The 19336-nt window shown below is 34.7% G+C and overlaps 1 protein-coding gene across 1 annotated transcript; it reads left to right on the top strand.

Annotated features, from left to right (window-relative positions):
• Positions 1-52: 52 nt before the first annotated feature.
• On the top strand, positions 53-12734 carry LOC139691042 (transmembrane protein 208). Its single transcript, XM_071588765.1, has 5 exons — positions 53-235; positions 465-617; positions 1522-1658; positions 1736-1820; positions 2225-12734. The coding sequence occupies exons 1-5, from the start codon at positions 230-232 to the stop codon at positions 2351-2353; spliced, it is 510 nt and encodes a 169-aa protein (XP_071444866.1). The 5' UTR covers positions 53-229; the 3' UTR covers positions 2354-12734.
• Positions 12735-19336: the final 6602 nt, after the last annotated feature.

Genomic DNA, 19336 nt, shown 5'->3' with positions numbered 1-19336 from the left:
GCGCAATATCGTTATTCAGTATTTGCAAGTTGTTCTACAGCCTCACCAACGTGGAGGTAGTTCGGCTGCTTGTGTGAGGCGAGCGGAGTTGTTTGTGTGGAAGGTTGACACCTAGTTTAACTTGTGCATCCTTGTTTTACTACTCCAATCTGTAGTAAAACCTTCGTGTCAGTAGTCATCCTGACATTGTCTTCCTTTCTTTGCATTCTGTCTGTCCCAAAGAAGTAAAATGGTTGTAAGTATTTCTTAACATATTGGTTTTCGTTATTTGCAGTGAATAGTTGTCGATATAATATGTTATAGTTTATTTTAGCATGCATTTAATTTTCCAATTTATATTAGTTTAGTATTCGGACTTTTCCTTCGATACTAGATATTTTATTATTAATATTTCTGAAATAGATTCTTGCGCTGCTATGAACCGTATTTATGTGACTCACGCACCCAAATATTTTCCATTCTAGGTGCAAAAGGGCAAACAAGGAACAAAAGGCCAAAAGCAAATTGTTGAAGAGAACGCAGCGACTTTAAGTTTTTATAGAAACATGATACTTGGTGCCAATGGCATTTTCCTCCTTGTCACTGCATTTCTGGACACATTTAGCACAGCAAATATTGTGAGTGAACAATGGAGGATCTGAGGTTATAAAATTGATCCAATGAATTATAGGTTTTCCCCTTTTTTGTCTCGAGAACCACTGAATGATATTGAGGAATTCCAGTGTCAACTGTGCTGATGAATACAATTAGCTTGTTTCACCCAGGGTTACTGTAGAAATTCACAGGAATTTAAGGTAGTGGTTAAATATTGGCAGCTATCATATTATTTGAGTATGCTATTTTTAATGCGGCCAATCACTGTCTTAGCTACGTATTTATGTTCTGTTTTCACCGTGTCTGTCATTAAGGGGCACTGGAGTTAAAAACTTAGACAAATGCGATGAAGTTTGAGCAGTGACTTGGAAAACTGCTCGAAATTTTCTGTAATCTTTCATCAGGTCTGGAGTAACTCTGGCCGATGTTTCGACACTCGAGTCTAGTATCGTCCTGTGGATATATGAGCGGTTCGGCGGGCACTTTGATCAGGGGAATTCGGTGGTGCGGTGGCTAACGTACTGGCTTCCCACCCAGGGGGCCGGGCTCGAATCCCGGCGGCGACAGACATTTTTCAGTGGCGCCCCGATCCCTACTTGAGGGCACTTTGTTAGTGCGCCGTCCGTTGGATGGGACGTTAAGCTCGGACCCCTTGGCGCCTTTCGTTTAGAGTAGGGTAATTTCGACGCCGGGTTTCTCTCCGGGTTCCTTTCTTATCCATCCCCTATGGCGCAAATCACCTCAGCTGTCAGTCGCCTCCCCTAAAAACTACTTCTAACTTTGATCAGAATGCAACCCATGATCCAGGGGGATACTTCATGAAGCTAATCATCAGATCTAACTTTGAAAACCTCGCAACTACAAACACCTATCCTGTGCTATGCATCTATTTTGTCGCCACTAAAACATTTTCTTTTTCAATTGTAGGTCTTATTCATTGTTTCATCGATATCTTACATAGCAAGCTATCAATTTATGGCATATATGTGCAAACCCAAGTACGCAGACAGTGGTCAGCTTTTAGACAGTGGAGTTGATTTAAATATGGAAGGAGGGATTGCAGAGTTAGTATGGTTTTCATGGAATTGTCCAATGGTTTATTAAGGCCTCTCAAATGATTAATCTTTTCTTTACTCTCCAGACACGTGAAGGACCTCATAATTTTAACTTCGGGATGTCAACTAATGTCATTAATATCCAAATACTTTTGGCTATTATGGTTATTGGTAAGTTTATTCTACTTGTTTTTTCTGCTGGCTTTTCCTCTATATTTTTAACATGTTACTTTTTATTTTAACTGGTTTATTAATTAAATTTAATGGGTTTATTTTGTTTTTATTTATTATGAAATTAAATATTTAGAATTACTGTGGATGTTTTAATTGAATCAAAAGTGGTTGTAATTTTTATAAATAAGGTACATTCATACTTAATATATTTCTCTGTTTAATAATCTTTTTTTATGATAATTCATTATCTTCAATCTTTTTTTATGATAATTCATTATCTTCATTTCAGTGAAAGGACTTTATAGGTCATCATTAAATCAGTTATTATTAGTTTTATAAATGTTTTTTGTTGCTGTTCATGTTAATTGAAACCCTAATTCTCTGGAACTATTTTAATGCAGGCACCTGTGAGAGGGTTTTGGATTCTTTGGGTCAACATTTTGTCCCCATGGTTCTTCCAGCCAGGAGCACCTCAAGAGGTTGATGAGAAGAAGCAGAAAAAATTAGAGAGAAAAATGAGAAGGCATTGACTGCATTGTAATGGTGTATGGCACGCATTACTTGACACTGCCTTTTGACATACAAATGTGCTAATGAGTGAGATGTTTTTTAAAGTTTGTGGTGAAGTATTCGTTATTTGGATGTGCATTCAGAATTCTTAGTTGAACTTCCGTTGCTCAATTGGAAAAAGTTTACTTGTAAGGACAGATGTATTTGTTGTACCAATTCGAGGTTTGTAATGGTATCACACTTTGGCCAATCTCCAGCCAGAATTGTTTGTTAATTTATTTAATATTTTTCCATAATTTTCTTTCATCCCTACTAGTAGGTATTTTCATAACATATGTCCAAGTCATTGGGATGGAACGTCATCATTTTATAAAATAACGGATCCAGTTCATTATGCTGGACGTTAAAACATCTCCATTCCCCTAATTCTCATGCATGAGAAGTCAGATTTTTTAAAAAGCTTTTTTTTCCATTTGGTTTGATGTTTATTTTCCCTCTGCATTGTGTGGCTGAAGCGGCTGTTTTCTTTGCTTAACTATCGAGTTTTGAAATTGGCAGACATCTCTTTTTCACTGGTATGTAGCCAGCTGTAAGCCATTCCCTAGTCTTGTAAATATTTTTATTCTATTCATAGCTGTTGTCCATTTTTGAACTCTTCACAGTCTTAGAAGTCAACAGTTTGTAAATCATGATGTAATAGTTGGGTTTTTTTTGGCATCTTATGTCTTATTGGAAGTAGTACTGTTCCCATAACTTGTAAATATGACCGAGCATTACACTAGTCTGTCCCAAAAATAAGTAGGATAAATCTTGGGAAAAAATGTATTACAGATGAAAGTACAAATTATTAAAGGTCTTCGAAATAGCACCCTTGTGCATTGACACACCGATGTCAGCACATCTGCTAGTTGCGGTATGCTCCCTAGAAGGCATCGACGGGAACCTCAGTCAGGCACCTTATCGCTGCCTTTTTGGCATTATCCAGTGATCTACATTGGTTGCCTTTAAAGCTCCTTTTTATTCTTGGAAACCAGAAGTAGTCCAGCAGTGCCACATTTGGACTGTAAGGTGGGTGGCTGCGGCAGCGTTGCCATCTTGTTATTTTTGGTGAAGTCGTCAGGTGGCAAAGATCTTTCTGATGCATTGCACTCTTTTCCGCAGTCATTCGATGACTTCCATGTTAAATTTACTGTTCACTGTCTGTCCCTGAGGCACAAACTCTTAGCAGTTATAAACTTTTGTGTCGGAAAAAAACAATGAGCATCACTTTACTTATTTTTTGGGACAGATTCTGTATTTATTTTATCGCCTGTTACTTGCCCATTACCAAGCATAATGTCATTTGTTTTTCAATTCCAAATCTAGACATTTAGATCATTTCAGTTTAGACCCAGGTTGATTGCTTATTAAGGTTTGTTTCACATACAATCTCTCTAGTAAGGACTGTTGAGGATGAAATATGTGGGATTAGAATAATCCCTGTAACCAAAAACACATTGAGATTGTGAAAGTCAAAAGAAAAATTCTGTGGAAGTCAATAGGTTTTCATAAACCAAGCATGAAGCAAGATTGAAAATTTAGTATTGTATATATTTAACCATGCCTCCCTTATTAATGGTTGGATAATGGTGATTATTCAGTGAATGCTGTAATGTCATATGCTTCTTAGTCATCTCGCATAATGTGTGCATCCCAAGCCAGCAGTTGTTCATTATTTTCTGTTCTTTCAGTTTGGTTGTATGCCGCACAACTTCCTTTGTGACCTTTCTGCTTGATGTGTAGCATATCTCAATGGTTTGGTTAATTTTTTAAAAATTTTTGGCTATATTTATACATGGCTTTGGCACCACTTGTGAAAGGGATTCATGGCAAATTAAAATGCTAGCTATTTCTTGGCTAAAATTTTTATTCATAACCTAGGTTTTAGCATGGAATATCATCATTAGGTGCAAAATAAAAGTTTTTGGTTGTATATAATGTTAAGCAATGGGGATGAGGGCATAAGGTAGTGGAAGTGTTGGGAAAGAGTCAGAGTTAAGGATATAATTCCCTTGGAGAAGCAAGGAAAGGACGGGATCGAGATGGTGCGGGGGCTAATGTACTGGCTTCCCACCCTGAGGGTGCGGGTTCAAATCCCGGCGGTGTTGAATATTTTTCAGAGGTACTCTTGATCCCTACTTGAGGTGCTTTGTGGAGGGCACTTTGAGTGAGTACGCCGTCCGTCGGATGGGACGTTAAGCCGCGGACCCCTTGGCGCCTTTCGTAAAGAGTAGGCTAATGCCGACGCCGGGTTTCTCTCCACCCTTCATCCTTTCCTGTCCTTCCCCTATGGTGCAAATGACCTTAGCTGTCGGTCGCCTCCCCTCAAAACTACTACTAGCAAGGAAAGGATTCACTGGGTTTATAATGGGATAAGTGGGGAACCCTATGTTTTGAGAGACAGGGATAATGGAATAAAAAGTGGTTGGGATGTGGTAATCATAAAATAATGTGTTTTTAACAGCTTTCTGATTAGAGTTAACCCAAAAACCACAGTTTTCCTGGAATAAAAAAATGAAACAGCTTGGGTGAAGCTGAGGTGTGCCCAGGAATCAAACCCAAGACCTCCAGTCGATAGTCCAATGCTCAACCACTTCTTCGATTAGAAAAAGTACACTTCATAATCTCTGAACTGCTCAGGAGCATCTGGTCAGTGTTATTTTCCTTCAAATGCAAGAGTTCAGATGTGATTTCATTGTTGTGATTATTTTTCTCGTGGTACTGTACAAATGGGAAGTTAGTGTTTCCCTACTCCCATCTCCCTTCTTGAGATTCATTATGTTAAGTCCTTAACTCTTCGCCACTCACTAACACTATGACCCCAATGTAATAGTTTTATAACCAAATTTTTCTGCATTTTGTCTCTGATAAGATTGCATGCAGAAACCTAACTTGTGAATCAAGACTTCAATATGGAAATAACAATTGTTATTTCCTTAATGATCTCTATTTCTGCACTTCATTTCATAGTTGTTGATAAATAAGGCTTAGGTACTTTGCCTTTAGACCCCATCTGACACCATGATTTTAGATATGCTCTCCTAAAGATTTGCTGTGAATATGTACATGTATCACATATCTCAGAGAGAATATTTATGTAATGAATTAGTAAAATATTTTTCAGTTTTTCTCTTACTAATTTTTTGCATTCAGAGGTTTAGCATTGTCATCCATGTAGAATGGGAGGTTTGCCAAAAGATATTATTAATATCGAGTTAATTTTTCAGTTATTACAATTGATTGATTATGGAATATTTTTCTTATAACAGTAATTTAATGAATCCATGCATTGCAGAGGACAATTATTTGTTGGTCTGGCAACAAAATATTTAGATTTGACCGCTTGAGTAAGGCTCATTTCACCAGGCTCCTTGTTGAATATTGTTATTTGCATTCTTTTGAATATCTGCATAAAGGTTGAAACAAGAACCTTAATTGATAAAGATGGGCTTATAGTTCATTTTAAATAGTTTTATGAATGAAATGGTTGGCATTCCTTATGAAAGGAAAAATAAGATTTTCATCTTGGCTTCATATTTTTTTTTATGTTGACATTGGGGACATATTCTTCATATGTGCTCATTTTCATTGCTACATAATATTTATATATTTCCATTGCCATTGAGTAAACAATAAATTTGAAATAGAATTTCAAAGCATGGGGTTTACATGTTGTATTAAAATCTTTAAAAATTTTTGAAAAAGTTTAATGGCAATATCTACAGAGGATATTTCCATCAAAGAATGATGACCCTGATGGCTAATGTAATTGGACATATTTTTAAATAAGGAAGCAATGGAACAACTACTTAACACTTCAATGTGAGTGGGTATACAGCAATTTAATCCACACAGTTATTTACAAATACCGGCAGTAGGCATTAAATTGTGATCTTACTGTATAATTGAAACCCCTTGTTCATAAAAGAATATCTGTTGGGTCTACTACATAGTGTTTTGGCATAGATAGTAACCCACAGTTTTCAACCTAAAGGTCAGGGCGATAGGTGATGGTTGTGTTCACCCAATACTAAGCCCAACAGCTTGTGAAATTCATACATCAAGGTAGGGAGGCCAATTCCTTTCTCTGTGCCACTTATGGCTTCTCAGGAAGGTCTGGTGCCCGGAAATTCATGTGCTTTGGGTGAAGGTGCATAGAGTAATGCTAGGGAATCAAACCTAGGTCTTATGGTTTGTAGTGCAATGCTCTACCCTTACGAATAACCAAATCCCTCGTAGATAATAATTAAAGTATTTCAAATAAATATTGGTTTGCATTAAAAAGCAAAATAGCTGTTAAAGTACTGGTCTCTCTGCATTGATGCCATCCATTGATCATGTCCAGAACTATCTAAATACGTCTTATGACAATTTTAAGGAATTAGATTAATCCTCTGTAATGCGTAAACTCGATGTCATTGCATACATCCTGGTATTTATTGTTATTATCCATTGCTGCCCCTGAAAAAAATTTTATTTTGTACATTCAGAATTTACCCTAAAAGGTTTGGAAATTTATTGTAAGAGAATAACTATTGCAGTTTAAAACCGTCATTTCATGTAATACATTTTAAAGTTACTCATGATTTTTATAGGCAATGATAAGTACTTCATGTGGTCTTTAATATCTTCTATGTTTACATGAATGATTTCGATCCAAATGCATGGATAGCCGCATTTAGTTTAAAGTTGGTTTAGTTGCTGAAATATTTATTCCACAAATGAAATTTCATGATAACTTTTTCATTTTATGTGGTATATGAACCTAAAACCATTTCTTAGCCAGGAAATGGTCTGTTTACTGGATGTTTGGAAAATAGTTTGATTAGTTATCTTAAATGAACCTTAAGTAAGTTAAAATAGCTACGACTTTATAATATATTTTTTGTTTAAGAAGGAAGTTGGTGGCTCCATATTTAGAGAGAAAGCCAGCCTGAGAATATCTCGCATATCAATTTGAAGCAAAGAGAAAATTTATTTGATTTTTAACTGCCTTTTAAGTAATTATTTGATGGAAGTGAGTTAAACAAAATGATATCCAAAACATTGAATATTTTATTGTATAATATCTTTTGAATAGTAAAAGTAAGTATTGGCTTATTGTGTCTTTTAGGCAACAATTTAACATCTCTTCTGTGGGGAATGAACTTTGATGTTTATCTATGATTGAAATTGGTGAATTGATACCAAACCTTGCATTTGCCAAATGCTTCCTAATGCCAAAATTAATTTGTAAAAATCACTTGTCCTCCGACATACCTTAACTTCAGTTATGCATTGAGAATCTTGGAAATATGATCAATCTGCCAGGTGAAGATATATTTGCCGAATTTGGCCTTTGCTTGGATTGCTTAAAAATTTAAAAAGATCAATTCTTTTTGTTTGTTATGATGGCATAATAGACTCTTAATAATGAATGATGGAAAACTTTCAATCTTGTGATAAAGAAAGCATAAATTGATTGCATATATTTAGTATGTTTCAGTTGATGGCTTAAATGTATGCCTGTGGTTGAGTTAATTTTTTTCAAAAATTTCATTTGTTCTTCCTGTCCTTAAGCATTGCTCAGCCTCAGCAACAGAAGCCTCCGCTTCTTATATATTTATCCATTCCTTCCACTTACTATGCATGGCAGTTTTTCAAAATGGTAGCTCTGTAATTCCTTGAATATAGCAGTGTTAGATGCATGATGCATATCATTTTCCAAAATTTTTGAGGAGCATTTTTAGTTTCAAATTTTCATTGATCAGCTATAGGCATGGGAAAATACATTAACACTGTTCAACGAATTATTCAGCTTCTCAAAACTTCAGGGAGAAGTGAGGAAAATGACCATCAAAATCATCATCTGGAAAAATTCTAGAATGCAAATCCATTAATTAAATGGCCGCTATGGAATTTTTCTAATTTATAAATTAAATACACCCATTAGTTATTTACCATAACTATAACGCCATTGATATTGTATAACAGAAAGGCATCACCTCTTGTATGGTGAAATATGTCCCTTGGAAAAACATAAGTAAGCATTGTCCTATAGAGGTTTCTTTTATTGGGAAAAGCATTTATCATTACCGTTCATTTATTCTGTTTTGTTTTAAAGGTGAAACTAATTACTTTGCATGGATTTATTATGGTGACTTTTGTGTCCTAAATTACAAATTTTTGGCTAGTGATGACTAGGTAACTAATTGATGAAAGGAAAGGCAAAAAATCTGTCTTTTCTCAATAGTTCTTACACTTTGAACACTATTTAATTAGGAAAAAATGATAGCATGACATTCAGTGCTTTTTAATTAATATTTTATTGGTTAATTGTTAATCATCCTTGGGCATATGTTAATTTTTAATTCAATTTGTTCAATATACTGTGATTTATACAATCTGATTCATCCTAAGTCCTGATTTTAACCAAGTGTTTTGAAAAAAAAACATGAACGCATTATCTGATGATGTAGAGGCACTTGCTTGAGACAATATTTTGGCAAATAATAATGCCAAAAATGTGTTAGGTAATTACTTGTGGTTGGTTTTGGTCTTATTTTTTTGTGAATGTTCTTATTCCTTAGAATTAAATCGAAGTAGAATGAATTCTGCAGTCATCTCAAATAATAGAAAGTAAATCTGGCATTATCAATGTTAAAGAAATGATATTTCAATCTTTCTTCCGATAATTTTCTCTGGTTCGACATATTTAACTTAAGGTATGCATTTTCTTAGTTCATGATTTTCAATAATTTTTTTGTTTATATTTATCACTCATTTTACTACAGGACATATCTTATTTGTGATAGATAGTTTTAGAAGTTTTCGCTGATTGGTAAAACAAAAATGTGCCCATGTGTATTTAAGCCAGATATTTCATTCAGAGTTTGAAAAATTGGGTTTTTAATTGAAAACCTCACCCATATTTAGAATAAGAATAATGAGGCAGCTAGGTCCCTCTGTCAATTGAAGCTTGTTTCGATGTAAAATAGGTACTAATGTCTTTTGAAACTTTGGTCATCGTGTGTCCTTCCCTTCTTGTTCCAACTGACCACTTAGAAATAGATTAAAGAGTTGTAGTGAGAAAACATTTAGTAATGAAAAGAAATATTTTCTCTTACACATTTTAATTTGCTGAAATATTTAGTGAATTATCGTGTGATGTAATATGTAACTTAACGAAAGTTTCACTGTTTACTCTGGGTGAAGCCATATGAAAATTGAATGCTTGACTTTCTAACCCCTTATCCTAACAAACTCACAATGACCATTTGTATTTTCAATTCACTACTCTTGTGTGCCAAATTTGAAAAGAGTAAATTGGTTTTGCCAGATCTTCTGCCAATGGAAAAAAATCTCAGATTGATTTATTCATCAGGCCTTTATGTGAACCTTTTTTTTGCCAGATGAATGTACATATATCATCATTTAGGTTAAAACACTATAAATTTAATTAAGAAATCAGAATTTACATGCATGAGAAGTGTTTGTTGATGAATTATTCTGTGTTGAGTTTTGGCCCAGCCAGGGCTTCAGAGAGGGTAAAGATGATAAATTACATGGAATGTGTTTATTATTGGAACAATACAAGAATTAATAAGTCGATTATTTCTAATACTCCTTGTGAGAGACTTGGGGGAGGGAAAGAGGGGTGCAGGCTTTTGCATTCCATAAAGTACAAAAATGTCACATGTAAAATTAATCTTAACCTCTGGCTACCCATAATAACCTCGGGTTTTGTTTTTGGTTTGTTCTCCCCATTTATTTTAATCAGCAACTCAAAAACTGCTAGCACCTGGTTAGTGATATTATCATGTATAGCCATTTGAAATGTTTGGCCTTGAAGCCATCTGCGTTTTTAGTTGGCCATGAGACATTTTTGAGGTCAGAGTGTGTTGTAGTTAATAACTGTGTGATATAAAAAAATGCCACTTTATTGTATATTGAATCGAAGAAAATGTAAGGAGGTATACCTGTCAGTTCTGCTTACTAAATCATGCTAATTTACTTTGTTTAATTCTATGAAGCCATTGATAAGAATTCATGGCTTCTATAATAATGTGCATCAGTTTCTTCCCAATCATCTTTTTATTTATTAGTTTGAAATCCTTGTGACTGGATTTGTGTGCAAGTGGGATGCAGCCATGAGCCCCGCAATTTGGTGAATTAGTATGTTGAGTAACTTTTTTAGTTAGTTGAGCATATTTTTTGTATGTACAAAAATGAGGCTTTTGGTGTGAAGACCTATGCAGAAAGCATTCTCTCATAATTTGATGTTGCAGTTTCCCTCCTCTTCAAATTTCTGTAATTTCTCAAAAGAATGACAAAATTAAATTTGGCATCTGGAAGGAATTTCTTGGCCCATCCATGGGAAAACTTTTCACTTATAAGTAGATCTTTAAAAATCAGGTGCCCCCAATTGAGGAAGGAAAATACTATGACAGTGCCTTTTAAGCTCCAGGTGACCTCTCTGCTGCCCTGTGTGTATGTGAACCCTAGGAACAGCAATACTTCAAGATTATCTTGTCATGGTCAGTACAGCAGTGTCAACATTCATAAATAATGTTAATTTTTTTATGTCGACATTGTTCAAAGAAATTTTCATTCATGATGAGCAGTGTTCTGTTTTTGCCCATTTCTTAATTTATCATGTAATGATGAATTCAAGATTTTAACATTTGTCCTTACATGACTTCTGGGCATGCCATTTTCTACATTGCAATTCATATTTCTTCTTATTGATTGAACATTGAATCATGGCTTATTTCATGGATAAGGAAATGGGTTTTAATTGTATTTTTTGTGATATTAATATTTTTATTATCACAAATAATAAAGTGATGGTCTGATAAAGGTTTTTGAAATTGGTTTTGTTAATAAAATTATATTTTCAAACTAAATTGTCATAATTTGTAATTTCTCTGCCCTGTAGAGAATTTTTTCTCTGCCTGTGTGAATTCTAATAGTTTTATTTTTTGAAAAACTTTGGGATTTCATAAAAAAATATTGTTTTAATTTTTTTCTTCAGCATAATTCAAGATAGGATTCTAAATTGAAATGCTCTATGATTTGGGCTGATTCATGCCTGAATAATTTTCTGCTGTCTACAAAGTAACTTATCATTTTTCTTACCACAAAAGAGTGATAAAAATGAAATAAAGATTTATCAGGATCCAGCTAATCAACCTGAGGACAGGTTTCTCGTCAGTCTTCCAATATTTTTGCAGAAATCAATATTAACTTGTTATTGTCCAACTGAAGACTAAAAAATACAAAACTATTGGTTTGTTCATTTATGAAAACTTAAAGTAATCTTTTCTGAAATAACTTTCCATGTATAATATTCATAATTATTAAAATGAGTCTGGTTTCTGGCATATTTACACATTTTGTGGTATGCTAATGCAATGTCGTCACAGGGACATAGTTACAGTTGAAGTGTACAACCACCTGAAAAAAAGAATGTGATTCAAGTTTTGTATAAAAGTTGAAGAGAAAATTTTTCTTCATATTGTCTTAGAACAAATTGTCATTAAACATGTTGTTTACCATATTTTTTAAATTTTGTAGTAAATTTTGTCATTTTAATATTATTAACAGATGTCATTTCAGATGTGTATTCAAAATGGTTGCACAATAATCATTTCTTTCCGACTGTGCTTTCAGCATTCCTACGCCAGTCTTTCCTTGATTCTCTCCCATAAGTATGATTTTTAAAAAATTTAATAGTATTTTTTTAAGGGTATCTGCAGAAAATATTGGGTTATACAGAAGTCAAAAATCTTAATGGAAAATATTGGCTGCTACACTGCTGGGCCACTTCTCTTTGAAAAAATCTTGTATCCATACCTAAACCATCATGGCATAGTTCATGGACAACTCTCATGCTTGCATGGTGAGAGAGAGACTGAGATGGTAACCCAGTAGTGTTTACTATTATGCACAGTGCCGGAAAATACTGAAGTTTTTATTTAATTTCAGTCCCTTGATAGTAACAAACTTTTTTAACTGCTGTCATTTCATGCCCATTGATGTTTTTCGTGGTAAAGTTAACTAAATAGTGTGGCAAGCTTTTGAGTTGCTAGTGTGGCTTTTAGTGTTGCTGTTCATGGAGCATTATGTGACTCAGTGTTTTTCTTGTGGTCCATTAAGCATCTTCAGGAGCCAAGCCACTTCATAAACATGTTCATGTAGCATTATAGTGACAATGGGCTACATAATAGAAACACTTCAAGTTTAAAATAGATAAAGTAGTATATAAGTAGAAACACTTCAAAGCAGCATTACTTTCATCACTGTTAAAGTTTATGAGTATGATTGCATTTTGTTGAAAACCTTTTTTCATTAATGGTAATTGTATGCAAATGAAATGATTTCAAAATATTTGAAACAATAAAGGATGCATGCATATGAATTTTGCTGGCAGGGATGCATATAATGTGTTTTTCTCTTTTATCTTTGAATGGCTGATATATGGCTTATAACCCAATTATTTCTTGGTATAATTTAATATGTTTTAATTTTCCCACTCCAGACAACCTCCTTTGGCATGAGGGAAGTTATTTACTAGATAATGAATCTCTTTGATTTATTCTGGATAGCTTTGAGATTGAATTGGTATTGTGGTAGTGATTCAATATGCTGGAGTTCTAGGGTTAATGTTGAAGAATTTTTCTTTGGTATTCCCATTACACTAAGGATGGAATGGGAAGACCAGTGCAGTGCTGTATTCCATCATATTGGATTTTCTTAAATATATTTGGCTTTTATAAACACTGCACTGTAATTTTAAATAAGTTGGTGATTAATTTATAACTTTGTGACAGCAATATTTCCTATTAAAAATTGCATTCATAACTTATAGGTAAGTGCCTTATTTGACAATGTCATATTAAGAGGGTGGATTGAATGGTTAAGTAATAAGCTTGTACATATTTGTTTGGATATGATCTATATCTATGAAATCGTGATAAAAATTCATTTTAGAAATTACACTTTTGCCAATAAGATGACCTGAATGTCAAATATTATATTTATAAAGCATATACTGTGTGCAGTACAGTACTGTGTACATCATCATACTATTGAAATCATCAAGTTTATGGTGAACATTGGATTTTTCAGGTTACCTAAAAATATTCACTGAGATATGATGAAGTGAGCAATTATTGTGTAAATAAATTACCATGTAGGTACTCATTAGCAATGAGGATTTCGTAAATGGTGGTGAAGGAAAGATAAACATATATAGTCATTATTTATCGACCATCTTGATTGAAGTTCTTCATTTCCTTTTTTATTTCAATTGCATTTGTAATTGATTCCTTTGAAACCAGGGTAAAAATAACTTTGATCTATTCTGATTTTTATTTAACATGTCAACAGACCCTGCATAGTAAAAACAACATTGCAACAGCTAAAATTCAGTTTCGGCAGGCTTATTTTTGCCAGCATGTCCTAATTTTCTCAGCTACTATTGTTACTGCTGAATTTTTTCGCTTGCTCCTTATTAGATCCCTAATGGTCTTTCTGCTGGTTTACAATTTAGTTTTGGCGGTGGACTATGATTTTTGGCAGCGTAATTAAATTTTCTAGAGTAATTTGTGTGATGAGTCATGAATACGAAAGCCGGCCTTGACAAAATTTAGTAGCTAGATCCGAGTTCCGGGAGGCAGCGCTATTATTTATATCTATCGTGCTTCGAATCATATTATCGCTTCATTAAAAAAATCCTATCATTGTTATTTTCACTGGTTCCTAGTGCTGTTTACTATCCGATTTTCATTAGCTGCCCCGTAATTTCGACTCCCATCAATACATTTTCATTTTCCGGGCCTGACTTTCCATGAAAATTCTAGTTTCCTGTAGTTGATTCTAATTTTGCTACTTATACTTTCTTTCTACAACCCAGCGCCAGTTTTTATGTCTCAATATAAATCTTCCGGCCCTAATTTCATGCAGTTGACCCAGTTTTCACCTAGCTACCCCTAGATGTCGACAACCTTGCGCTGCAATTCAGAGTTTTTTCATTTAAATTAACTAGCTCTGTTTTTCTGAGGTGGAGCCTCATTTTCTGTCGCCGGCCCCGATTTCCTGCAATTGCAACCTAGTTAAGCCTCTTTAAGTTTTGACTACCCCTTAAGTCTTTTTGCAGTCACTTCATTAAAAACTTCCGGCCATGATTTACAGCAACAGAATCTATTTTGCATGCCCAGCCCAATATTTCTGCACTTGTCACAGACTTTGTTTGCCCCTTTATACGGCAACAGGGTTTCACTTCATTTCAGATTACCGGCCCTGATTCTTGGTGACCGTCTCAGCACATAGATATTTACCCGACTTATATTTCCTTCACGTTTTTTGATGTTTTCCTTCTAAATCATATCATAATCATAGTTGTATTCCCCTCATTTGTGGTAGCCATAACTTAATGTTGGCACACACCCCTAAACTGGCTGTAAAAGTGCTATAATTTTCTGTGAATTTGGCAACAGGGTGAAATTTTCGCCAGTCAACTCCAAATTTTCGATCTTTTTGGCCCTAACCTGTATCGATTTCCCTGAATGTCATATCTGTGGGCACAGTTCACGGCCTGCAACTTTCCAGCGGCCGGCCGACAATTTTATATCGTCAAATTCTGCTACTCTCCATTATTACGCTCAATCTGGACTACGACCCATTTGATTGCCGCTGCCGTCAATATTCTCATGGAAGGAGCGGTGGTTTAGTTTGAATGCGGCAAAGAGAACGTTATACCGGGGCCCACGGCCGCTAGAAAATATACTAAGTCTAGAGCGTCTCTTACCGAGAGAGCGGAGAGTTCCATGGGTAGTCATGGCTCGGAGCGCTCAGCCGACATCCGACCTGGCCGCAGTTTGATTTCTTTGAAGTCCCGAGTTTGGTAAGGGAAATAAAGGTTTTAACACAATTTTCCTCAAGAATCCCGTGGCTCGGGGTAATAAAGCCCGCTACCAACTAGGGCACAGCATTAAGGTGTTACATCGCAACCTTTTGCTGGCAATTTTTTTTAAAATCTTCCTTATATGGGGAAACTTCACTAGGGACTTACACATTGAGTTCAGGACGGCGTGGAAGATCAGAAAAACAATTTCTTGTTGAACAAAATTTCCCAAACAGCCGAAATTTTTCCGGCTGGGCGGCCAGGGGCCCGGAAAAATTCCCTCCTTTCCGATAAAATGTTTCATATTTTATGGTCTCATGATCTTTGCCGCTTAATCTTATGCCATTAATGAAAACCCTAATTGGCATTAACAAAAAAATTTATTAAAAGTACATTTAGTTTAATAGTTAAATGTCAGATGGCGTTGGCATGTAGAATTACTGCTGCAGCTGGTATGCCATCCATAATAGTTACAGTTTCTCAAACCAGATGGCACTAATTTACAAAATGACGATAAAAAATAAAATTGAATCAAAATGATTTAAAACTAGTTGCAATCTTTTGGGGCTTGAGAGCGATGTTTAATCAGTGGCCAATCGAAAAAAACCCCTTTCGTCACGTTTCCAGTAACAAGATTTGGAAACAGAAATATCGGCTGTCACTTATCAACACAACATTGTGTTAATTTCACAAATAGTAGTGTCCTTTTGTAAACGGAATAGGTTAACGATCAGGTCGAGGAAAATCAAACTAACTTTGAAATCTTTATCTCAGCTGACTCCGTAAAAGTTTCTTGCAATTCCACAGTCGATGTCAATCTAACGTCATGAGTAATTACTCGAGTTCTACGCCAAAGTTGATTATTAGCAGCGCGCACCATCATAAAATATCGTTGAAGCATTAAGGTCCATTCTTCTCGAGTGGTGAAATTTAGAATTTTCATAGTTATGTCTTATCGTACGTTTTTCATGTACCATGATTTAATACACCCCAGTACTTACTAGCCATAACATCCCATATTTGATAATGCACTATTTATTCTCAACCATTCTTCTTGGGTGGAGTGCATTACACACCCAGAGAAGCAAAATTTTACAGGCATATCCCAAGTGAAATTAAATTGTCTATATTCGAGGTCAGCAGACTAGAAGTTAGCAGTGAGACTACATACGGACAGCAAAATGAAGGCCTTGGTATATAATACTTCACATAACTTCCCTTGAAATTTTGGAGGAATTTTCATCCCAAAATTTAATCAGATAATAGAATCTTAATGAAAATGATTGTCACATACCTTTTCTATTATATCCCACACAAGTAACCATAGCCACAGAATTGACTTTTTGAATAAGTTTTCACTGTGGTTCTTTAGATGGCCAACCGATTCTTGCCCATTTGCTTTGCATGCATGAAGTCACATTTTCCAGATTTGGATGATTAAGGCAAATGAAGTTGGATGTAATGTCAAATAATTTTAAGTAGCTTGTGAGAGGTCATGGAAGCATTTTGTATAAATAGTTTGGAGTACCTGTAATAGCACTCAATCACCAAATCTAGTAATGAATGCATGCCAGCATAAAGACCTGACAAATAGAGGCGAAATTATCATAGATAAAACTGGAAGAAATTATAGGGGACGCATGAAAAGAAAAATGTAACAGAACAAGTATGGACACAACTATGTAACAAGGACAGAACTATGGTAGACGCAGGACTAGATTAATAAAATGTCTGTAGTAATACCAACCAATTTTATTTCATAGCCATTACAGTGATGGCTAAAAGATCACCAAAATGTATTTGATGCAAAATTTCCCCAAGTACTTACAACTTACCTTGACTTTTACCTGATTCAATATCTAATGGTGAGGCAATGAAAATTGCTCCATTCAAGGATATTCAGTGGTTTGATTTCATTTTTTTCAATTACCACAAATAAGAATGAAAACCTTTACTACTTTTGAATACATACAACTTGAAGGGACCATTTCAGATTGAAGAGTGGCAATGGGAGGTTTATGATAAGCTGGGTAGACAGGGTTTGACACAGGTTTTCTTGGGAGGGGTGGGGAGCATGGAATGGATTATTAGGCTTTAGGTAAAAAGAATGTGCAATCAGCTTCTCAAACAAGGCATCTCAAACCAAACCCAAAACAATCCACACTGAAAACTTGCCTCTAAATTTGTTTGTAGACGATCACAACAAATTAATCGAGTCCCACTTAAGCTAGCTGAAAAAGTAATCACATAAAAACTCACACAAATGAAGCAAGCAGAAAAAAGGAGCAAGATTAGGGGAAGCACATAATAAAATATACAGCCAAGATGCTACCCAAACAACGATGGGCTTGCAACGATAGAGGGATCCTGATAAGAAGATTGACCGATCAATATTTATGCATTGATCTTCCAAGATTCTATTATATTCTAGATTTTGGGAAATCATTACAGATCAAATATCTCAATATTGGCATTTGATTACAATATTGATTGCTCTGATTATAAAAAAAACAACATTTTTTAGCCAAAAATGACAAAATACATTTCACTGCTTTTAAAAGGAAAATAAATAAACTATCTTTAATAAGAGTACTCCTTTGCATGCATCTTAAATTAAAAATCAAGTGGTAAACATCATCATCCACTAAAAATTTTCCATGCACGATTCTAGACACCTTGAAATGAGAACAGAACACAAAAAATGACAAGTATTTACAACAATAAACATTTTGGGAATTCCTCAAAAAAGTTTCATATCAATTCTGCTAATTATTTTATTACATCACTTTCTGCAGCAGTCAAAAGGTTGCATCATACATGGATATATTTGAGCTCAACGTTTTCCACTCTGATTCCCTTAGTCCAATATCTGTAAATAAAATATGATTAATGCTTGCAAATGAGGAAAATATAAATAAAGGATTTTGTTGCCATCTCAGGGCACTAGTTTCAATTGATAAATTCCAATGATTTGAATTTGCCCTTGGACAAAATGTTTCTCTCTTCCTTTCATCAAAGAGATTACAGGTACTCTGTGCATCCATCTGCATCTAGTATTAAGGAAGAGCGGTCACGAAGGTTTTCCTAGGGTTAAAATTTACATCCATCCCTATGCCTCATGTTTCTCCAAACACAAAAACAATTTCATTTGGCTAGAAATAATAATTTTGAAAAGTGATTTCATTTTTTAGACTAATCCAATTATAAGCAAAGCCCACAACAACATCAAGACAATGCTAAGAAAGGAAGGTTACATTGATGAAGTTGAAGACTTTTTCCCCTATTTAGTAAAGGAAAAAATCAAGCATGAGAATTGATGGTTCAGTTGATCCTGGCCAAGGGAATGGGAATTTTCTTTTTAAATATGATCAATCCAGAGAAAATATGAGGCCAGATACAAAGGCTTCGCCTTCAAACATGTAACAGTCCCAAAGCAATCACCTCAAAACATATTTATAATATTAAAAATTGCTTGACTCTTTGTACAGCCATGCACAAAATGAACTCCTGCAGATTTCAACTGACCATCAAACTTATAAAGGATGATCCACATTAGAGCTAAACAGGAAACTTGACGAGCAAGTCAATTGTAGAACAATATCATTCCACATTTAAAGTAATTCACACCATAATTTACCAATTGGTATAATTAAGAATAATGTGATTTCTTTTTTAAAAGTAGCTAGTATATAGGGAGCAGCTCCTATGATACTTCCATGAGAGCAAATTTTCCTCTATCTGCTGAAATTTAAAAGTCATGAACTTTTTTATACTATCATACCACAGAAACATCCAATGATAGCCATCAAATTAAAGAAATAAAACTTTTCCACAGAATGCAAATTCTGTGCGAAAGTATGTTCTGTTTCTTGTTTAATGGATATACATAACTTCCATGAAGAAGCCTAATCCTGTTAGGTTTATACAGCGATATAAATGATAATAAATTATACATAAAAATAGTAATGCTGAATCCTTCTGCATAGAAAATCCCCTCCAAATGAGGCTCGTCCATGAATATATGATGCAGCTCACAGTAGTTAACAACTGGATCATTAATAATTTTCCTGAAACTTCT

Source organism: Hetaerina americana, unplaced genomic scaffold (genome assembly GCF_022747635.1).
Source record: "Hetaerina americana unplaced genomic scaffold, ioHetAmer1.1.p SCAF_3, whole genome shotgun sequence".
Classification (NCBI taxonomy): Eukaryota; Metazoa; Arthropoda; class Insecta; order Odonata; family Calopterygidae; genus Hetaerina; species Hetaerina americana.
Note: the sequence above shows the minus strand (reverse complement) of the source record. Positions and strands in the feature narration are given on the sequence as shown.